Source organism: Acinonyx jubatus, chromosome A3, assembly GCF_027475565.1.
Source record: "Acinonyx jubatus isolate Ajub_Pintada_27869175 chromosome A3, VMU_Ajub_asm_v1.0, whole genome shotgun sequence".
Classification (NCBI taxonomy): domain Eukaryota; kingdom Metazoa; phylum Chordata; class Mammalia; order Carnivora; family Felidae; genus Acinonyx; species Acinonyx jubatus.
In genome coordinates, this window is record NC_069388.1 from 17,006,136 (window position 1) to 17,029,684 (window position 23,549).

General features: G+C 47.1%; 1 protein-coding gene across 13 annotated transcripts in view; it reads left to right on the forward strand.

Moving 5' to 3' along the window:
- The window catches only part of PTPRT (protein tyrosine phosphatase receptor type T), a 1,056,329-nt gene that overhangs the window by 334,705 nt on the left and 698,075 nt on the right, over positions 1-23,549 (forward strand). For 12 of the 13 annotated variants that reach the window (XM_027070121.2, XM_027070126.2, XM_053199941.1 and 9 more), the window contains exon 3: positions 18,141-18,412. The exons of the other annotated variant lie outside the window; for it this stretch is intronic. In XM_027070121.2, coding sequence (XP_026925922.1) covers positions 18,141-18,412 — 272 coding nt within the window. The remainder of the gene's footprint in view (positions 1-18,140; positions 18,413-23,549) is intronic. 13 annotated transcript variants of the gene reach the window in all.

Below are 23,549 nucleotides of genomic sequence, written 5' to 3' on the forward strand. Positions count from 1 at the left end.
GAAACTCACAAATACAACAAGGTGAAAATTAGGGAAGTGATCGTGGCCAGTTGCACCTTGGAAGGTGTAGTTTTCCCCAGTGGAGTACTATAGGTGGGCTGGGATGCTCCTGTTGGTGGGATTTTCATGTACCGCATCTGTTCACAGGGTCGGACAACCAGACAGGGATCATAGAGATCAACCACTGTCTTTCTGAATCTAATCACAGTTCATGATAATAACCGCTAACATTTATTGAGAGCTTAGTATTTGCTGGGCATTCTTCCTAGGGGTCTACAAACTACAGCCCAAGGGCTGCCTCAGCCACCTGTTTTGTCAGGATTTATTGGAACACCGCGTCATTCATTTGTTTATCTATTGTCTGTGGCTGCTGTCATGCTCTCAGTAGAGTCGAGTCATTGTGACAAAGACTGTTTGGGCTGTAAAGCCTAAAATACTGCTTGTCTGGTATGGAAAAAGTTGGTCAGCCTCTCTTCTGATTCATTATGTATATATTAAAAAAAACTATTTTTGAGAGAGAGGCAGAGAGAGAAGGAGACAGAGAATCCCACGCAGGCTTTTTGCTGTCAGCGTAGAGCCCAACACGGGGTTCAAACCCACAAACCATGAGATCATGACCGGAGCCGAAATCAAGAGTCAGATGCTTAACCGACTGAGCCACCCAGGCACTCCTGAACCATTGCGTATATTACCTCAGTTAATATTGATGGTGATCTTGGGAGGCTGGTATTTTCATTATGCCCATTTTGCAGACTGGGAAACAGAGACATGGTGAGTCTAAGTAATTTGCCTAACGATGCAGGAAGTAGGAAGTGTCAGAGCTGGGGTTTGCCTGCATGCTGAGTCCAGGGCCTCCATCTTTGTTGTCATATTATGCCCCAAGCACAAATCCACAGGACAAAAGATTTTTCCGAACCTTAGGAATCAGGGTGGTAAATATGTCAATCTACTTGCTTCCCAAGTAGGGGAGATCCAGGCCAGGGCCTTTGATAGGCAAGGATCAGCCTACTCTCCTTGTTCCATTAGCAGAGGGTGAGAAGCAGGAGTCTTTGCTGTTCAGAAGGGAATTGGTTGAGACTCGGGAAATTTAGTTGCAGCCTTGTGACCTACACTGTAAAAATGATGCAGTATCGGAAATGCATGGGCTCAGAAAATACACCATTCATAGGTTCTTCCTGGGGAAATAATCACTGAAAAGGTACTTCAGAGCATGGAAAGATGAGCTAAAAATCAGGAACTCAAAATGAGGAAATTACAGGATGAAAGGCTGGTGAGCATCCCTGGGGGGCCATCTACAGAAGTCCTATTCAACTTGCTCCAAGGCTCTCGAGGAGAATTTTCATCTCGACAAATTGTCTCTGATTAAGTACCTTGACTGTTGTGTTCACAGCTGTATTCCCAGGACCTACAACAGTGCCTGGCGCATAACCCGCTCGATATACATTTGTTGTAGAACAAACTGGCGACATCACTGCATAGGCAGCCCCACGGAAGGGAGGATCCTGCCTCTCCCAGTGGCCCCTAGGTGTAGCTTCAGAGCAGACAAGTTCACTATAAATTGTAATCCCTCATTAAAGCCTCTCCTTCAGGAGGAGTTTACCAGGCAAGGTCCCAAGCCCAATTAAATGCCACAACTACTTAGAAAGCAGCTAACCCATGCCAGGAAATGTGACTATAAGGAAACATCTCAAGGTCCTCCTGTGGTTGTCTCTCTGTGGTGGGTAATTTTTCCACTTCCTTCTACTTTTCTGGCTTTTGTTTTTGTTTTTTTTTTCCCTCCAGGTAGCATTTTATAATGAAAAACAATACTACAACACATTTCCAAATTTGATGTTTGGTTATTTCTGCAGAAATCCTCCCAAGTGATTGCCTTAGACACCTCTTTGGGCAGTGAGCACAGTAAGGCTATGGAAGAGTGGTTCTCAGTGAATTGTATCTGCCCTCTCCCATTCATATGTTGAAGTCCTAACCCCCTAGTAGCTCAGAATGTGACCTTATTTGGAAGTAGGGCCACTGCAGATGTTAAGTAGTTATAATGAGCCGTACTGGAGTAGGTGGGCCCCTAACCTAATCTGGCAGGTGTCTTTATAAGGAGGAGATCTGGAGACAGACACACATACAGGGAGAAGACCATGTGAATCTGAAGGCAGAAGTTGGGGTGATGCTTCTACAGGATAAGGAACACCAAAGATCACCAGCAAAGCACCAGAAACAGGGGGAGAGCCATGGCATGGATTTTCCTTCGCAGTCCTCAGAGGGAACCAGCCCTTTGAGCCAACATTTTGATCTCAGACTTTAGCTTTTAGGACTCTGAGACAGGAAATTTCTGTTGTTTGAACCACTCTGTTGGTGGTACTTTTTAACTGCAGCCCCCAGGGAAGGAATATAGAACTCATCACCCACTTGGCAGTTGTGATTCTTAGAGTCGCCTCTGCTTCATTATTTCAGCTTCTGCTTCTCTGTCTTTCCATCTGTGTTGGTGGAACTGAGCTGGGGTGGAGCTGACAAGGTTATTCTCATTGGCAGTGTGGAGTATAGATAGAATTCACTGGACTGGGAGGGTGCGCAGGATGGTAGGGAGGAGGGTAACTGGGGGAGAGGGCCATTGGCATTGTGGCCAGAGAGTCCAGAGTGGAGTCTGGCAGGGAAAGTGGGACCAGGGGAGGAGACTGGAGCTGGTACTGGGAGAAAGGTAAGACTGAAGTAGAGGGGTACCTGGGTGGCTCAGTTGGTGGGGAGTCCGACTTCGGCTCAGGTCACGATCTTGCAGTTCATGAGTTTGAGCCTCTCGTTGGGCTCTGTGCTGACAGCTCAGAGCCTGGAGCCTGTTTCCGATTCATTTTCTCTCTCTCCAAAATCAATAAACATTAAAAAAAAAAAATAAAGACTGAAGTAGGAAAGCATACCTGCAGCTGACAGGCTTGGAAACGGGCTGAGAAGTGGAGAGGAGAGTGCACAGTCAGGATGAAGGCTTCAGAGAGGTTATTAGGGGGTTCTGGGGTTTGATTTCAAGATGCTCCAGTTGACAGCCACGGAGACATCCTGGTAGCTTCAAGGATTCAAGTAGGACTGAGAGACTCTACATGTGTGTTTGTATGAGATAGCATTTTCTCTCCAAGTATCCTCTTCCCACCTTGTGACCTGCATAGGCAGCCATGTCCCCTCCCGTGGCAGTGAGTGCTCCTCCCGTGCTGGCCCTCGAGGGCTAGTGCTCAGAGGCCATCCCTGCAGGTGGGACTGGAAAGGCAATGTCATGCAGGTGGTTGAGGGCAGTGGTCAAGAGCCCAGACTCTGGACCCATTTACAGTGTTGTGACTCCCACAGGTGCCCTGTCCCTTCATGGGAAATGGAGAGAACATGCAGTGGACAAGAGCTGGCATAAGTCTCCCCAAATAGGCTGATGCCCTGGGAACCTCTTTGAAGAAAAACTACTTCCTTTTTTTTTTTTAAAGTTCATTATTTGACAGAAAGAGAGAACATTTGTGCGTGTGAGCCAGGGAGGGGCAGAGAGAGAGAGAGAATCCCAAGCAGGCTCCATGCTGTCAGTGCAGAGGGGCTGGATCCCATGAACTGTGAGATCATGACCTGAGCTGCAATTGAGAGTTGGACGCTAAACTGACTGAGCAGCCCAGGTGCCCGAAAAAGTACCTCTCAAATGCATGTGTATATCAGCATCACCTGGGGGCTTGTGAAACCACCACAGCCTGGCTGGGTCCCACTCCAGAACTTCTTCAGAAGGTCTCCGGTGGGGCCTGAGAATTTGCTTTTCTGTCAGGTTCCCAGCTGGTGCTGATGTAGCTAGTTTGGGAACTACATCTTGCAGAACCACTGGCAGCAAGAGATGCTCCTTGGGGTAAACTGCAAAGAGGCTTCCTGGTGCCTCTTGGAGTCACCCATGTATGGAGAGTGACCCTGGGACCTCCCTTTTCCTGCAGGTTTGTAGGGCCACCTGTCTGCCTCTCTGTTGCAGTCAGAGATCGACAAGAGGGCCCAGGATGCTGCCACTGATGTGGGTCATGAAGGTCGATGTTTACATAGATCTCACCGTGTGCCAGGCACCGTTCTAAGCACTTACCTTATGTAAGCTCCTTGGATTCTCATTACAAACCTGTGGGGCAGGTGCCATTATTACCATCACCACTTTCATTTTATGGCTCAGAGAGTTTAAGCAACTTTTCCAGGGTCACATAGCTGGTAGCTGAGAGAGCTGGGACTTGATAGGGCAATCAGAACCCAGAGTCTAGTGTTCTTATCCTACAGTATTCCACTGTCCCTGCAGAAGAAAGGAGGCAAGAAATGACCCTAGTGGTGTTGGCCAAGTTACTTGGACTCTCTTTGCCCTCGTTGTTACCTCAGGAAAGGAAATAGCTTTTCCCATTTCAGATGAAAGAGATACCTTTACATTAAAGAAAAAAAAAGCTGTCAGGATTAATTGGATAACAGCTGTCAAGTTCTTGTATCTCCTTAGAGGATGGGGAAAGAGGAAGAATAATTATTGTGCTATTTCTTTGCAGACCCTAGTACATTTGGGGGAGTCAGTAAGTGTCTAATGATATTCTCGGTAATTGGCAATGATTGAAGGGGGGGTTTCAGAGGAGAGACATTGCTGAGGTTAGGCAGCAGAGAGAGCCTTCCTGTCTGATGGTCAGTGGCTAGAGTCTTCCTGCTTTTGAGAGAGGTGGGAGCCTGTGGCCCAGGGTAGGAGGGGACCCCTGCAGGTGGGTTGGCACCATTGCCTGCCCTGGAGGGGTGGGGGAGGCACTACTTGTCTGGACCAAGTTTATGGACCCCGGGCAGTCACAGACCCAGTTAGACCAGCGGGACCCATGAATCAGCTGTATCTGTTTCATTTAGAAACTTGTCAGAAGTGCACATTCTTAGCCACCCCAAACCTACTGGGGGTGGGATCCAGCAGGCTTTCAATAGCTTTACTCCTAGCGCAGTCACCTTTTGGCTGTGTGACTTTGGGCAAGTCACTGTGAACCTCTCTGTATATCAAGTTCTTTGTCTATAAAACAAGGGTGAGAGGCTAGACAGGTGGTCTGTAAGGTACCTGGTCTGTATCTCCAATTCCTTCTCTTCGTTCCACAGGCAAAGACTGTCTTTGTCTTGCTTCTTGGCTTTGAAACAAGCTATTGCTTCTGCAGGGAACGTTCTTGCCACTCCCTCTCTGTGTCTGGCTCCTGAGTAACCCTGGGCCTCAGTGTAAACTTTATTTGTTCCAGAGAGTTGCTTGTTTTTTTTTTTTTTTTTAATACCTCCTCCCCCTAAATGGAGTCTGAGTTAGTGATCTGTCCACGTATATACCCTGTCACCGAACTCCTCACTCCCCGCCCCTGACACTGCCTCTTACATGTCTGTAACATGCACAGGGGCAAAAACTCATGCTGACTGCTGTTTCTCTGGAGTGTTGGACACATAGTGGGTGCATAAGTAATATCTGAGGGTAGAACCAATTTCATCCAATTTTTTATTTAAAAAATATTTTTTTATGTGTATTTATTTTTGAGAGAGAGCGAGCGAGCGCACGCGCACAAGCAGGGGAGGAGCGGGGCGGCCGGGGGGGGGGGGGGGTTGGAGGGCGGGAGGGAGAGAGCCACAGGATCCGAAGCAGGCTCCAGGCTCTGAGCTGTCAGCACAGAGTCCGTCGCAGGGCTTGAACTCATGAACCGCGAGATCATGATTTGAGCTGAAGTAGGAGGCTTAACCGACTGAGCCACCCAGGTGCCCCTCATTCAATTTCTAAAAATCTTGGTTCTAGCAGAGTTTGTGAGGAAACCAGTGGAGGAGTTAGCCTTCATGCATGGATCCAAGTAGGGGAAACTGAGGCTAGAGATATGAGCAAGTTGACTTAAGGATACCCTGGCAGGGAGAACAAGTGGAGAAAGTAAGCCCCAGTGATGGAGGATTTGAGGGGAGGATGCTGTGGAATTGGGGTGTGGACAACGTTTGTGTACGTCTCTGTGGGACAGAAGGGCCCATCTGATACTGGCATTAGATAGCGTGATACCCTTACCACAGACAACCATGGTCTGGTCTTCCAGTAAAGAGCAAAATAACATGATGGCGTCTAGCCAGCCCTCACGGCGAGGAATCTACCCTGGCATCACCGGGGCAGACATTTTGCAGGGCTCATAGGAGCTCTTAACCTTCATTTATGTATTTATTTATCACGGACAAGGTTAAGGACGACCTTTCTGAGAAGTAGGTGGACACTCTCTCTCCAGAAACAAAGCTCAAAACCATACACCTTCCCCACTGTTGACCTTGCCACTCAGTGGGCATGTGACCAGGTTGCTGTCAGGGTCGGACCCAGTTGTGACAGGGGAGATAAAAGTGTCAGGTGAGGGGAAGGTGGGCTTGAATGCTTCGTGTTTCTTCAAGCCCTGGTATTTTAAGGCCTGGGAAATAATAGCAGTGACCCAATTTAGTAACGCGAAGCCAAGACAGCACTATTTTAACAGACTTAGTCATCTCTTCGCTTTGCTTTTTTTTTCCCCCCTCCATTTCCATTTGTGTCTTTTCCCATTGCAAATATACGAGGTAATAATCCCGTATTTTCCATGGAGCGTGGCAAACATACTATATATAAGACACAGTTGAACATTCTGTGAGTGTAATTGGAGCATAAATGTAACTAATCAAAATATTATCATGCCAATGGATGTGTGAAGACTTTGGAGATTTAAAAAAATATATATATATATTTTAGTTCCATGTCATTTCAATTTAAGAGATTTAGAGCTGCAGAAGCAAAGGACTCAGCCCAATGAATGTCAGGAACAATTTGGGGTCTGACAGTGTTACAGGCAGCACTGTTCTCTTTACTCTTAATATGGCAGCAGCCTGACAACTGATTTCCTTTTTGTTCTTTCCTCCCACTCTCTGCCCCTCTTCCTGCCTGTGCCTGCTCCTAGGGCAAGGCTGGCTAACCCTGGGGAGTGTGAGATCCCTCCTTGCACCAAACGTAACACACCTGCTTGTGTGGAGCCTAAGAGCTGAAGGATGGGTAGGGTTTCCTTTGTTTGAGTCTTGGCTCTGCTACTCACTGTGTGGCTTTAGAAAAGGTACCTGATCTCTCTGTGCCCCAGTGTTTTCATTTGTATGGAAAGGGTAACAGAAGCAACTACTGACAAGGCTGCAATTAGAGTTGAATGTACATGAGTAAAATGGGATAGTTTGTGTTTGCTGCTGTTGCTGTTTGCTGGCAGGTGTGTCTGAGGGAAGGGAATTGCTGTGGGAACATAAAAATCACTGTGTTTCTTTATAGAAACAAGACCCGAGGAAAAGGGCCTTTCCTCCTTCAACCCCGCTCTAGAAGGAGCCTAAAATCCAAGCCAGTCCTGGCTCCTTGCCCACCTACACCTAGTGACTGTAAAACTTGTGGGGGAGGGGAACAGACTCTGCCTGCACACCCCTGTTCCAGGTAAAGAAATGGAGAGAAAATTCTTGGCTCCCAGAGGCACCGTGTGACTAAAACAGTTGCACAGGAAGGGGTGGGAATCTGAAGGGAGAATGGCGTTATATGCCCTTCAGTTCTGTCTTTACATTGCCCAAAGAGTTGTGATACTTCCCACATCAAAAAGCAACTAGAACACAGCCTGTGTCTCACCCTTCATGTAGCAGAGTTCTCACCGGGTCATGGCGTTGGGTTCCATTGTCTTCCCTACAGTAACATTTATTTTTCCTGCGGCGATGTTGAGCTATGCTGAGATGTTGGGGGAGGAGAGATGTGAGGTTGTAAAAGGGGGTAGCCCGGGTCCTGGGGTGCCCCATAGTGTTTTACATGGGCCTGTCCTCATCACAAGATTATGGTAAGGTCTAGAAGGGGAATGTTGGGTGGGGGTTTTGTTTTTGTTTGGGGAGTGAAGGGATGAGAAGTAATTAAGGGGGTTGTGCATGGCTGGGATTTTATTCTGCTTTGTGGCCATGTCTTTGTCCTGTCCTCCCTCTCTCTCTGCTCAGTGTTGTTTTCCCCACCTGTATTTCTCCTGCTTTACCACCTCTGTCTCCCACTCCTTGTGCCCCTCCTCCCTCATCTTCCTGACTGTGTACTCACTACTCACGTGCTTCCTTCTTCCTTTCCTTCTGCCTCCTCTCCCTCCCTTCCTACTCTTTTCTCTCCCTCCCTTCCTACTCTTTTCTCTCCCTCTTCCCCTCTGCTTTCATCATTTCCTCAGGAATGGGGAAGGAATGCAGGCAGCCCAGGTACCTGGTCTTTGGGGAGAGAGGCCCATGGATAGACCCCCTTCAGCAGTGCCTTCAAATCCACTCGACTGGGCCTAATTCTGTTTTTAAACGACATCATCCATACCTACATGGGTTATCAGATAGCGGTTTCTTGGAAAATTGCCTTAACAAATTTGCATATTGAAATGCTTAAACCCCAACTTCTTGGTCTGAACGAATGATTGCAGAAATAGTTATTACTTGTTCACACAAATTGACTCTGGCAAAATGTTCACAATGCTCACTTCCTTTGAAACTTCAGGAGGTTATTTTCTTTGTTTTAAATAGATATTATGTATCCATTAAGCTGTAATTAATCCCTCCTCCCCATTTTCTGGTATATTAGAAAAGAAGCAAGTTTCTTTCCCCCTTTTTTTTGACCCCTGATAATTAGATTGCTTTCATTGATAATATGGATGATGTTGAATGATGTGTTTGCTACTTTGGCTATTTTAAATAGTTATGTTTATGATTGGCTTGATCGTTAGTTTTCATGATACTGTTGGCAGAACTATACTTCTCTTCCATGTATCTTTCCTTACTTTATGGTGCATTTGTGTCTTTTGACATTTTGGTGCCCCCTGCCCTTTATATTGTGACCAGATAGCTAAACTTGAACATTCTGGACTTCTAAATGAAGCCTTGTCCAGAAAGATGTGATAGAGCCAAGTATAGGGCCAACAATGTGGGAATAAACATCCTCTGGGCATTAGTGAAAGCCACTGAGAGAAGGTGACATTTAAGTGGTTTAGTAAAGGACCATAGCTGGGCTGGGCTGTGTGGGTTTCAGGAACAACACCCCCTGAGCAAAAACCCAGAAGCAGGGAAGTCTGCAGTGTGTGTTAGTTTCTTATTGTTGCTGTAACAAATCACCTCAAATTTAGTGGCTAAAAATAACACAGAGGTGGGGGGGTTTTTTGTTGTTTGTTTGTTTTTCTCTAGTTGAGGTGATCAGAACTCCTAAGTGGGTTGCCCTGGGCTAAAGGTGTCTGTAGGGCTGTGTTCCTCCCTGGAGGCCCTAGGGGACAATATATTGTCTAGTTCTTGGGGGCGGTGGGGGGGGGGGCTTCTGCATTTCTTGGTTCCTGGCTTTTCCATCTTCAATGCCAACAGCATAGCACCTTCAAATCCCTCTCTGATTCTGCCTTTTCTGTCTCTCTTGTCCAGAATAATCTGCCCCTATCTTAGGGTCATCTGATTGGCAATCTTCATTTCATCTGAAATTTTAATTCCCCTTTGCTATGTAAGGTAACATTGTTATGCCCAGAATTCGTGATCCCCAAAGACCACTAGGGAGCCGAGTCCGATGCAAAAGCAAAAGAGCCTTTATTCTAGCTAGCTCGAACTCAATCCCCTACCTGCACAGACGCAGCGGTGAGATACCAGGGAGAGAGAGCGAGTTTCAAAAGCACAAAGGTTTTATAGGGGTCTAGGGGCAGTTGGTGAGGTAATGGCTGTGGCCTCAGCTGATTGGCTGGGGAAGGGTCGGAGTCCTGATACGCAGGTCGCTGGGCGTGTTTTGATCAGGAAGTTTGAACCGGTGAGCGGGAGGTTACTCAAGGGGCGCAGGTGTGGTCTAGGTGAAGGACACAGAACAAGATGGAGTCGGCCAGCGTAGGCCTGCCCTTTCAACATTTTCACAGGTTCTGGAGACCAGAATATGGCTGCTGTTTTCCTCACCACGGAGTGGATGTGGGCTGTGTAGGCAAACGATTTTCTCTCTCTTCCTCAGTGTTCCTTGCTTTAAAACAGGGATAGCATGGTACCACTTCATTGGGATGCTCAAAGATGCTAAGAGAAGTGCCTGGGACATACGAAGTTCTCAATGAACATTTAGTAATGTTAAACATAAATTGCACTGGGCACACAGACATCTGCTACTGGCTGTCTATTATGAAATTAGCATTACTGAGTCAGGTCCAGTTTTTCTTTTCTTTTCTTTTTCTTTTTTTTATAACATTTATTCAGTTTTTAAGAGACCCAGAGAGACAGTGTGAGTAGGGGGAGGACAGAGAGAGAGAGAGAGAGAGAGAGACAGAATCCAAAGCAGGCTCCAGGCACTGAGCTGTCAGCACAGAGCCCGACACGGGGCTCAAACTCATGAACCCTGAGATCATGAGTTGGATTTAGGAGCTGACCTGGAGCTCAGTTGGCTTAACCGACTGAGCCACCCAGGCGCCCCCAGTTTTGAAAAACTGTGTACTGAAAACAGACAAAAAAGTTTGACACGGAGCTTTCATTTTCCCATTTTCTCGATGAGAACATTGAGGCCCTGTGAGTTTTCATGACTTGCTCAAAGTCACACGACTAAGAAAGAGCAGAAGTGGGACTGAAACCCAGCACGTGCTTCATGTCACCACAGATGCCTTGGCTCCGGGCAGCATTTGGGTCCCTGCTGCCATCCTCTCCCTTCACGTAGATGCTGGAAGCTGGCGGGGCCACCTGTCTGCAGGGACAGCTCTGAGCTCTCGGAGCCCCAGGCCCTCAGCTGCCAGTCGCCTGAGCACACTCATGTAATCTTAATGAACAATGTGCAAAGCCATTAAAAACTCAATTAGGGCTTTCTTTTTACTGCCGACGTGAGGAAATGCAATCCTGAGGTGCTCATGTGTAAACACAATAGCCGCCATCTGCTATGGAGAAGCCTTTTGCCTCCAAAAAGGGGATCTGTGTTGCAGACACATCAATAACGGGGCGCGTATCAAGGCATTATTATGCACGAAGGGGAAAAATGCAAAATTTATGGCCAGCCAGAGAGTACTTCCTGGTTTAATTCTACAATTTTCGGTGCTATGTATAATAACTATGAGGAAACTAATGCTGTTTTATGTTCCTTATCACGTCAGTAGATTTTGGGGGGGGGAAGGGAAAAGAATATATTTACAGTCTTCCCTTTCTTGTTTCTGACTGATCTTGGCGTAATGACTGGCTCATTTTTGATCTCCAGGAAACTGACAGCCCTGGGATGATATTAATTAAGCCAACCTGTTGATCAAAGGGGGCCCCCACTGAGCTGCTGGTAGAGGAGGGTTTTCAGTCCTTAACAGTCTCTAAAACGGCAGGCCTGGGCTCAACTCAGATATGGCTTCCTTCCTTTGTGGAGGATGTGGTCAGAGCTCTGTAAGGTGGGCTATGAGGTGTTTTTAGGGCTCTTCCCAAAGACACTGTGCTTGCATTGCTGAATATTCTGGCTTCCAGTCCCTGTGCCTTTGCACATGCTGTTCCCTCTCTTTGAAATGCCTTCCCAAATTACCACCAGGCACACATCCACGAAAGGGAAACTAACAGGGAAAGAGAAGAGGCTCATATAGACCTTATGTGGGGATGTAAGCTCTCTGCCTTCTGGGATCTCTTCACACATAATGTGGCTGAGGATATTCCTGGGGAAGGGGTGCCAGGAGAGAGAAAACTGAGCCTTGTGCCATGAGGATGTGAGAATACTCAGGTGCGTCCTGCGGACTGGAGGAAGCCTGTTGGCAGGGATTGACCGTAGGGCTGCTGTGGAGGAGAAAATCCATCCCAAAGGATGATGCCAAAGTGGAATTAAGGGGGTAGTGCTGCTGGGTGAGCCTCACCCTGTTTGTTGGAGGATGGTGGGGGGACCATGTAAGTTTGCAGAAGAAGCTATCTCTTGAACCTTACTGACTTTGGAGCTTAAGCATCTCTTTCGTGGGTCCCCCGAGAGTGTGCCTCAGCCGAGACACTGCAAGGACCTGCCCAATCCTTGAGCTGAGGACCGTTCAAGAGAGCTGTGCCAGAAGTGCGGGGAGGCGGGGGGAGGACAAGGGGATTGGCATCATTAATTTAGTCGGCAGTGAGCACCTGCCTTGAGGACTTGGAGAAATACACAGGGGAGGATTGCAAGGAGCTGGGGTTTGTTCAGGTACATGCAGGGCGTAAAGCTGGCCAGATTCCACTACCAGGGTTCATAGTGCACTCATGGGCTGACGAAGTTTCACACTCTTCACACTCGGGCTCTGCATAGCCCACTACTAGAAGACACCCCAGCTCTCCTCGCTGAGTTCATCACCCTTCTCTCTGCATTGTTACCACGTCTCTGCCCTGCTCCAGAGCTGTCCTTCTAGATACGTGAGGCTAGGTTTCCTGGGAAAGAGGGCATCTGGCCTTTTCTGTTCCTGTAGAGGAAGGTAGGCTGTGTTTCAAAATGGGGTAGTTACCCAAATGTAGGAAGAGAGTTCAGATATTGGGTGGCCAAACCACAGGGAAAGTTTCTCCAGCTCATCAGTCTGATTAACCTGGAGGAGGTAACCATGCAGGGCTGGTATCTTAGGAGCAGTGTATGACTATGATGTTCATACTGGCCAGCAGCCCTGATGAGTCTCCACTGCTAAGGATGGACCTTCCCTGGTTATAGCCCCAAACCTTTTTCTTTTTTGTCCAAATTGGGAGCCAAATGATATGACCTTGTGTTTTACTTTTTACATCATACTTCCTTACTAATTGATGACAGGGTCCACTAGTGCAAGGAATCTTCTATACTCACATGAGAGCGCTCAGATTCCCCCCAGGATACCTGCCCATTAGACAATGTACACCGGCTGGCTCCAAATGGGTCTGTCGTCCTGTGTCTCTGGTTCACTGGCTTGGGAATACATACGTGTTCATGTTAATGTAAAATGATGACAAAAAAATGGTCCTCCAAAGATGACCATGTCCTAATCCCTGGAACCTGTGCCTGTGTTAACCTTACTGGGCAAAAGAGATTTGCAGATGTGTTTAAGATACTTAAATGGAGAGATTGTTCTGCATTGTCTGGGTATACCCAGTGTGTGAGAGTTCTTAGGGAGGCAGGAGCATCAAAATCAGAAACAGGAGAGGTGACAGTGGAGCTTGAGGTTGGAGTGATGTCCTTTGGAGATGAAGGGGCCAGGAGCCAGGGAGTGTAGTCTAAACGTGGGACAAGACAAGGAAACAGATTATCATCTGAAGTTCCTAGAATGAAAGAAGCCTACCTACATCTTGATTTTAGACTTCTGGCCTTCAGAACCATAAGAGAATAAATTTGTGTTCAATTAAGCTATGGAGTTTATGGTAATTAGTTACAGTAGCCATAGGACACTAAACCAGGATCTGAGTCTATTGTCCCCTGGTGCTCCACCTACTTGACCATTGGGCCTCTGTCGTCATAAGGCTGCCCCTGGTCATGAGTTTAAGATCAGTTGCACTGGGTTCTTCTGTTGCCAAGCTTCTTTCTGGGCTCCTCAGGGACACCCACTGTTGCGGCTGTGGGTTCCTCCCCCCCAAAGTGGTGCAGACTCCTTCTCTCCTGCTGGGTCTGCCACCTGCTGATGCTGACTTTTCACCATCCCCTTCTGTCACTTGGACCCCAGAGCAGCACTGCTCATTCCTCCAGTTTCGCCAAGACCTTCATGAGCAGGACTCCATCCTGCTATACCTTACTGGTCTATGTCCCTTCCCTCCTTTGCCAATAGGCTGGGCGGGGTGTGGTGGGGTGGGCAGCCATCATTTTTTTTTCTAATATATATTTTTCAATATGCTTGTCTGTTTCTGTGAGCCTTGCACCAAAACACACACCTTTCTGTCTAGTCTAAAGGCTGGGGCATGCATATCAAGTCCTCAAAATAGACATGAGGGGCCAGGGTGGTAGTGGTACCGTGACCTTGACCAGACACACATCCAACTTACCTTAATGAAGATCCAGGATATTTCTTGCTTTTTTAAGAATTCGTTCTCAGAGTCGATTCTTTTTCTTTTCTTTTTTCTTTGTGCCTCTGTTGACACTAGGATACCGCTTTCTGTGATGTCCCTACTTTGTGTGTCATCCTATCCCCTTAAACAAAGGGACTTGTGGGAAGTAAGGGTTCTGTGGGGGTGCCAAAACAATAATGCTAGCTGTGGAAATAAACTTCAAAATTTCGATGCCTTAATAACCCAATAACAGTTTATTCCTTGTTTTCTTAAAGCCAAAATGAGTGTTTCTAATAGGTGGGTAGTCTTCCTGAGGGTCATGGTCATTCAGGGAACCAGGCTCCTTTTACTGTGTTCCATTTCAGAGTGCGAGCAGGGGAGGGGCAATGAGAGAGGGAGCGAGAGGGAGACACAGAATCTGAAGCCGATTCCAGGCTCTGAGCTGTCAGCACAGAGCCCAACACGTGAACTACGAGATCATGACCTGAGCTGAAGTTGGACACTTAACCTACTGAGCCACCCAGGTGCCCCAAGATTCTGCATTTCTTACAAACTCGCAGGTGATGGTGATGCTGTGGGTTGACAGACCATCCTTTGGGGGACAAGCTAATGGAGGGTGGGGCAGTGGAAGTAGGGTTGGGGGGAGGGAGGTGGCTTTTACGAACCAAGCCTCCATGTGCCAAGTGGCACACTTCCATACTTGGGCCCCATTGGCTAGAACTCAGTTGTGTGGCCCCACCAATCTCTAAAAAGGAGGCTGGGGGATGCAGTCCAGCTCTGTGCCCAGAACAAAGAGGACAGGTGTGTTAACGAACCAGGAATCTCTCCAAATGGAGGGTAGATAGAAGGCCAAACACTTTCAGCACCTCTGCCTTGTGGGAGGTGGAGCCTCGTCTATCTGCAGTCACAGGGACAGCAGGATAGAGAGAAGCTCTAGGGTCATGGAGGTGTGTGTATGTTATGTAGCTCTGCCTCTTCCATGAGCTTGCTCACCACCAGAGCTGGGATGAAGAAGTAGAAGCCTGAGCTGGTGAAAGGAAAATGCTCCCGACTCTTTGTGCTGCGGATTATATGCAGCCTGGTGTGGATTGGCAGGACAGGAGCTGAAATGCCCACAGGGGCGCTATGGGATTCTTAGTGGAGAGAGCCAGGCACTGCTTGCTTCATAGGCTGCCGTCCCTACACATAGCTGTGCCACAGCTCTGTGGCAGGTGCAGTCTGCTTCATGGGGCTTGTGAGGCATCACTCATCTATCCCTGGGAAACCTTCTGGAACCCTGAGGCATGTAGGTCAACAAATACAGGCATGTATGCTAGCTCAGTCTTCTTTCTGTGCTCAGTTTCCCCCTTGCCATGGTTCTTTCTTGGCTGCCTCAATGGGGAGGTTGTGATAGAGATAATACATCTGCCAAGGGACATCTCTCCACTTACCCTGTGTTAGCACCAGGCCGTAAACAAGGAGACTTGATTCTCTTGGAAACATGGAGGGGTTGGGGAGACGTGGCCTCTGTGCTACTTTCAGTGGCTCCTGTCCCAGGAGGCAGGGAGTTTTCTGATTGGTGGGATGGTGAAAGTCTGATAGCTCTAGGTTCCTGTTTCTCTGTCTTAGTCACCTTGCTTCTCGTTGGCTCATTTTCGGGATAGGCCTACCCATTGACCCTAAGTGGCCATCTCTCCAGGATAGCTCCAGGCCTAGGGATCTGGGTGGAGTCAGAAGGAGGGAGTCCACGACCATCCACCTGCTTTGTGTGCTCGTGCAGAGAAGATAATGCAGAAGCCTGATTTGGCCTCAAGTCCAAGTTACTTTCTCTAATCCAGTTTTGTGAATAATAAAATAGGAATTTTGAACTCTATCTGTCCTGTGTGAAATTAAGTTTCTTTTTTGTTTTCTTTTGAGAGAGAGAGAGAGAGAGAGAGCAAGTGCAAGAGGGGGAAGGGCGGAGAGAGGGAGAAGTATGCTCTGTGCCATCAGCACAGAGCCCAATGTGGGGCTTGAACTGACAAACGTGAGATCATGACCTGAGCCAAAACCAAGAGCCAGACGCCCAACCGACTGAGCCACCCAGGCATCCCTGTCCCGTGTCTATTTTTAAATTCATGCAGAATCCAAGGAGTATGGGCTTTGAATGCTTGGTACCCTCTAGAATCCCAATGAGCAACAGTGCCCAGTACTTATTAGCTGGCAGCTCCAATCTTCTGGGTTTTACGGTGCATGAATAAGGCTGCTTCCTAAAGTGGCTTACCTCAGTTGGGAATAAGCAGTCTTAAGGTTTCATTCTGAATTGAAGATTTTAGTGGTTAAAATGAGATTTCAAAGCAACAATGTTTTTCTAGGTAGGAGTCTTCGTCCCAGAATCCCGAGTTGATCTCCTGTGTTTTACGATGTAGTTTATTTCATAGCATCATGGGACTTTAAGTCACAGAGTTCAGCCCTAGCAGTTGATGGTGAAATTTCCTTAGACATCTCTTCAGTTGTCCAGGCTCTGTTTAGCCACCTGTAGTGGCCAGGAACTATGTCTCCAGGGCCTTTGTTAGAAGGCCCTTTAAATGGAAATTTGCCTCCTGTGGTTTCTTTCATAGATCTGCCTCTCTAGCACCTTTATCAATTAGCAATTGCCACAGTAATGCTGCCCAGCAAAAGAAGAGGAAACTCAGCGGCAAACAGCAGTGAGCATTTACTCTCACACTCATGGGTCTGAGCATTGATTGTGGACTGGCAGATCTGGGTTGGGGTATTGACTGTGTGGCTGTGCTTCTAGCTGCGGTGTGGGGATGGCTTGGTTCTTCAGTGCTGGCTGAGCTCGGTTCTTGACCCCACATGTCAGTCCTTAATCCTCAGCTGAAAGAGGCAGCAGCTAGCTGGGGCAGTCTTCTCCTGAAAGACGGTGATCGTGCAAGAGGGCTAGCGTAGCTAGGCATATGCACACTTCAAGCCTCTGCCTGATTCAGTGTGTTGACATCCCGTTGACCAAAGCAGGTGCGGCCCAAAGTCAAGGGTGGGGATATGGCCTCTGCCTCTCCTGGGAGGCCTGGGACATGAATCCAGGGTGGGTTGAAGAACTATAGAAACAACCATTTAATCTGTCAAAGCAACTCCAAAGACGCTCCCTTCCTTTCTGTGGGCAGTCATCCTGCCTAATGCTTGAAAACAGTAGTCATGTCTTCTGCACAGAGTAAGAGTGTAAATGTGGGGTTGGAGAGAATCTGGGTCTCCTCCATCCTTCCCTGTCTGAGGGCCTGGGGCAAGTCATTCAGTCTTTAAATAGAATGAAAATCCTCTACTTCCCAGGCTCATTCTGAAAATTAAATTGAATAACATATTAAAAAGACACAAGGCATCACATTGGTACTCCTGAAGTGCTTAGAAATTATTACTTACTCTCTATTCCAGGCCGGACATCTTCTAGTTGTCTCTCACTTTCTTTGGGGTCTTCCTTGCTTAACTGAATATATTCTATGTTTTATATGTCCTTCTGGGATACTTAGAATCATTCCTCGTGCTGAATGCAGTGTGAAGGGGTAGTTGTCAGTTATTCCTTGAACTTCATGCAAGGGTCCAAGCGGAATATGTTGGGAGGACACTTCTTACATTGGAGATGTTTTGCATCCATCGAGACAGCCTGAGCTTGCATGAGGTTGCATTTCACATTTTGCACTTAGAGTTTGCACAGGTAGCTATCTATGTTCCTGGGGTTTTGTTCCATGTTTCCTTTGTGACCTGCTGCATGTGATGTTTCCTCTGTAAATTTATATAGACTGTCTACTTTGTAGTAATATTCATATGTGTTGCCATCTCTCGCTTTAAAAAAAAATGTTTTTTGAGAGAGTGAGAGCGGCGAGCATGCATGCATGTGCAGGGGAGGAGCACAGAGAAAGGGAGAGGTAGAATCCCAAGCAGGCTCCATGCTGTCTGTGCACAACCTGATGCAAGGCTCAGTCTCACAAACCCTGAGATTGTGATGCGAAACCAAGAGTTGGACACTCGACCAGCTGAGCCACAAGGTGCCCCCATGTTGCCATCTCTTAATTTTTAAACTGCCTTGTTCAGTAGGTTTTCGAAGTTCCCAGTTACGGAAGATGATACTCAGGTTGAAAGATAGGATGTGGCTTCCTCAGGATCAATCAGAAGCTCCTAGAGTGACTTGATTTCTGGCCATTAGGTTTGTGGGTATGACTGATTATCAGAAGGATTTTCTTTTTCTCTCTTTGTCTCTACTTCCCACCCCCTTTGTGGGTCTCCAGGATCCTTCATGATGGTGAACAGCTCTGGGAGGGCCTCTGGCCAGAAGGCCCACCTTCTCCTGCCGACCCTGAAGGAGAATGACACCCACTGTATCGATTTCCATTACTACTTCTCCAGCCGTGATAGGTCCAGCCCAGGAGCCTTGAATGTCTATGTGAAGGTGAACGGCGGCCCCCAGGGGAACCCTGTCTGGAACGTGTCTGGGGTCGTCACCGAGGGCTGGGTGAAGGCAGAGCTTGCCATCAGCACCTTCTGGCCACATTTCTACCAGGTATGGCATTTCATGGTTTGAGTTTTTAAAAAGTAATCGTATATATCTCTTGCCCAACTAGAGTTGTTAGGCCAAGAAAGGACTTACTTTACTCATTTGTGCAACTTGTATTTACTGAGCCTCTTCTAGCAAGACCCTGCAGGTGCAGAGGCGATCCAGCACGGCCCCTGCCTCCCTGGAAATCATGCTCAGGAAGAGGAGACTAATACATAAATAAGCAGTTACTGTAGTGTGGGACACAGTGGGCTCTCCAGGATGCTGAGGGAACAGAGACAGGGAAGCCTTTTATAAAGTAACTGCTTAAAGAGACCTGATGAGGGACATTCTGTTATTACCCCTATTTTATGGATGAAAAAATTGAGGTTCTGAGAGATGAGATAACTAGTCAAAAGATCACCCCTGAGGAATAGAGCATTTGGGGGAAAAGCAATTAGGAAGGCTTTCAGGTGGAGGTGGCAGCTAGGCTAAGTCTTGAAGGATGAATCAATAATTATTGAAAAAGGAAGGGAAAGGCATTTGAGTTGTCAGGGATGGTGCATGCCAGGGGCTGGAGGAGTGAGTGAGAGAGTTTTGCAGAGTTTGGAAACTCTCCCTTGTTTCAGGGTAGGTCACAAAGGAAATACACAGGGAGCTAAGCTTGCAGAAGAGAGCTGGTCGTGGATGGCTTTGAATGCCAGGCCAAGGAGATTAAGTGTAATCTCTAGAGCAGTGCCACTCAAACTGTTGCAAGAGACCTTTTTTTTCTTCTCAACTCACTGTGGCCCAGTGCTTTCATGACTAGTAAAAATGTCACAGCAGTGCCACAGTGCTGCAATAGTTTCTAAACACCTCTCCCACTTGCCCTATTTACCTCACTGCGGGCCGAGAATGCATGGGGCGTAGGCTGGCGTCAGTCTGCAGAGCGTGCCTGGGGGAGCACCGCTCTGGGTCCGCTTGGCCTGGGACTCTTGAAAGCTTTTCTTTTTTTAAAACAACTGTATGCATTTAGGTACAATTTACATATCCTAGAATTTACCCACTGAAGTGTGCAATCCAGTGATTTTTAGTAAATCTAAGTTGTGCAGTCATCACCATAAACCAGTTTTAGAACACTTTCATCACCCCCGTAAATCCCTTCTGCCTATTTGCAGTTGTCCCCATGCCTACTCTTGAAAGGTTTTAAGTAAGAAAGTGACATAGTCAAATCAGCATTTTGGAGAAATTTCTGTAGAGTCTGAAGCAGAAAATGGACCCGAGGCTGGCAAGGTTAGTGGCTGGGAGCTCCTCAGGCATCCTTCAGTTCAACATCTATGGTATGTAGTCCCTTCAGATAGACTGTGCAGGCAGCCGCAAACAATATGGAAATGAGTGGAAGGATGTAGCTGTGTTCCAGTAAAACTTTATGTCTAAAAACAAGTGGTGGGCCAGATTGGACCTCCAGGTCATGGTTTGCTGAACCTTGATGTAGGTGATAAAGCTGAGGTTTAGAGGTGGATACTTAAGTCCAAGGGCACACAGCAGATCATTGGAAAAGTTGGGGCCTGAATCTTGATGCCCGGGCCCAAGACTACCCCCTGTATAACTGAGTATAAAGTAAGTGTGTCTGTAAGTCCACGGATACCCCCAGTGAGGCCTTAGGACTCCAACCAGAAAACCTCTACGTAGGGCCTGATGTTAAATGGATTATAGGGTAGGGCCACAGATGCAAGTATAATGAGCAGGAAAAGTGACCCAGGTGAGGACAGTGCCACTCTTGGCGATGCTCTTCGATGGGGTATAGAGAGGGAAAAGGACATTTCTTGGATACCCTCTTTGTCCCAGCCCTGTGGTAAGCATATTGCCTCTAATTTATCTGTGTAGTGACTCCCTGTGTTGGGAAGGAGCAAGACTTGTGTTCTAGAGTAGGGCATATTATTGGTAAACTGAGGTTCCTATAATCCTGCGTAGGTCCTCTGGCTCCAAGCTCAGTTTCTTGCTTTTGGGAAAAAAAGCCCATTATGAGAATCTTCCACTCCCTAGCTGTGTAATGTTGGATGTATCCTGTCATCATTCCGAATCACTTGCTTTCATTTGTAAACTGGAGAGGGAAATCGGTACAATGGAGGGTTCTTCTGTGCATTGAATGAGATTGCATCTATATAAAATGACATGTCAGGCTTGCAGTAGCCCTCAGTAATTATTGGAGGGAAGGGGGAGGAACAGAGGGGAGAACAGAAAAAGAGGAAGGGGGAACGATTTCTTCTTTGAAGAAATGGCCACTGTGGTTGAGTTCTGCTCTGTAAGCTCTATACCATCCCTGTGATAGGCAGCTTCATCTGGGAGAATTTTCTCATTTCCAACTTGTCGGCTACTACAGCATCATTATGTTACATTATATCCTCTGCTGTGAGCTTTGTGGTGAGAAGGCCAGTAATGCACCAAAAGCAACAGTTTAGAACAGACACGTCTCCCCCACCACCTCAGACATGCATGTGTGTGCGTGTGCGCGCGCACGCACACACACACACACACACATACACAACCACTAATAGTCCCATGGCCACACACACACAAGGGCACACACAGGTGCACATACACCTGCATGCTCCCAGATTCAGCACCCACACATACATCCAGGGGAGAGAAGGGGAGATCTATCAAGAGATTCAAAGATACTTGCAAAGCAGATTTTAAAATTCATCGGACCCTAAGCTCCCGTCCTGCATGTATGATTCTGTGGACTAAATACAATTTTAGTTTTTAGCAGTGCTGGGACTCGGATCCTGATGGCTTGTGTATTCATTTATTAAAGTCATATTTCATAGTTGCAAAATTGACTTTTAGCTCTGTAATAAACACAGAAATTTCATCTTTACTATTAGTGGGCTCTGTGGCACCAGGGTTTCAGCAGGGCCCGGGGTGAACTCCCCCCTGCCTTCTAGCCCCACACCTGCCTCCTCTCAGGAGCTGGGGCTTATTAAAACTGCCTAAGCTACACGTTAAATCTCTGCCCCTTTGCAGGAGGTATTAACTCTATTTTATGTTTTTAATGATTCTAAACTGTTATATCCCAAGATTTAAAAAAAATGAGAACTTTTTATCAATTACCTGCTCACTGTGTTTTCTATCACCAGCCTAGGTGAAGTGGTCTTATTCATTGCTTATAATTGCTATGTAGACTTGTGAAATCTAGGACCTGCCTGGCTTGGATTCAACTGGACTTGAAGTCCAGTCTCTTTCTCAGGGATCTGTCACTCTCTAGGATTAGCAACTTCACGCACAGTTCAAGGGGGTGCGTCTCACAGAGGGGGCTGCTTTTGCCCACCATTCGCACTCTACCCCATCTCCTCTCTCCCACCTCCCCTTCTCTGCTGGGCAGCAGATCCTACTCCTCATCTTAGCCAGGCCTCCTGGGGCTGGTGTGGGCAAGAGGCCCTCTTGATTTTGCCCTAAAGAATCCCTCTCCATGAAGATATATGTGGTCTTCTTCCTGTGTGGGGAGCTGGCAGCCAACATTTTTCTCTCTCATCTTTGGATAAAATGTTTGCAGCCCCTTGAAACTCTTGCTATGCAGATTCTGTGCTCAAGGACCACCAAAAGGGAGGATAAAATGCCAGCTCCCTTAAACCATGTCCTAACATCTCCTTCCCCTCTCCTAACATGCTTTTTGGAGAGGTTGAGGATGATTCATCTCTGAGCCTCTCCTGGGAGATGATTTGCTGGCTTTTCCACAGCTCATGCATGAGAGAGATGTTTATGCCTTTCCATATAAGCCCCAGGAGGTCTTTAAGGTTTTTAGGGGCTGGGGCAGGTGTAGTTGACCTTAGGTCCACATAGTGGCCTTAAGATTGAAGAATGTCCTGCAGAGAAGGTGGGTTTCCCGGCCTGAGCCTTGGGCTGCATCTCTGCCCCTCGGGGTCCCTGCTCCCTTACACTGACATGGAGTGTTGCTAGGTGTTGGTAAGCCTCCTTCTGCCTGTCTTCCACCCCATTCTCCCTGCCTTCTATAAACAGACAGCACTAAAGTAGCCTCTACAATTCTTTACTCACCCTAGTGCCAGCCTCATCGAGAGTGTTCAGGGGACCTGCCTCAGCATTTGAGTCCAGGTAGGCCTTGGAGGGTTCAGCATGGACCTTCTTATCTTTCCTTTCCCTTCCAGCACTATTTCTGATATATCCAGTCTCGTATCTATGTTGTTGACTCTTTAATCCCCAGACACCAAAGGTGTCTATCTCATGACAGCTTGCATGATTTTTATTAAAAAAAAAAAATTGTGATTCTGGAATGGCATGCTAAAGACGCATGCTCTGGGCTCCTTCATGTTTGTGAGCATTTTCCTCTGAGTGATCTGGCAGTGACAGAGAGAGGACTTTCCCCAGTTCTTTCTTGGGAAGCGCTTTATTCTCAGCTGTATCCAGAGTCTGCCCTTTGGTATAAATACACTATGGACTTAGTTCTAACGTCTTGTGAGTCTGGAGCCTTTATCAATGAGTTGCTGGGCTGCCATGGTCCTTTTCTCTATGCTTCTGTGCTTTCTCCCGACCACCCTTCCCTAACTCCCTTGGTTCCTGAAGCCACATGTGCCTCTATTTCCATGTAACTCCACATGGACCCAAAGTCCAGCTTCCACCATTTTTTGCCAGTCATGACTTACACCAAAGAGTCTGTTGAGAGAATGAACTTCAGTGGAAACTTGCTGTCGTGGCTACAGGGGACAGTCACATCAGGGAGTATATTAGCTTCCTCCTCTCCCCAAACCTGCCACCATTCCCTCACATTCCCTCTTTTCTTTCCATCCCTGTCTCAAGAGTAAGAACAAGAATAGTAACATTTACCAATATCTTACCATGTATGTTGCAAGCAATTTATAATTATTAACTCATTTAATGGAAAATGAGAACATTCTTTCCCTTGTTTATTATGGAATATTTTTCTTCTATTTTTGAGAAACCCAAATCTCACCTTTACAAAAAAACCCAAATCTCATGCTTTACAAAAAAAATTCTCAAGAATTCTGATGAATGAAAGATTCTCTCTTTCATTATAGAATTCTTATTTCTGCAGAAGAAGGGAGAGATAACACTGAACTAATATATGTTTCACTATCACACACCCATTCTCCCATGACTTGTATTCATTGTATTCATTCATGGAACATGTGTTAATAATTAGGATAGC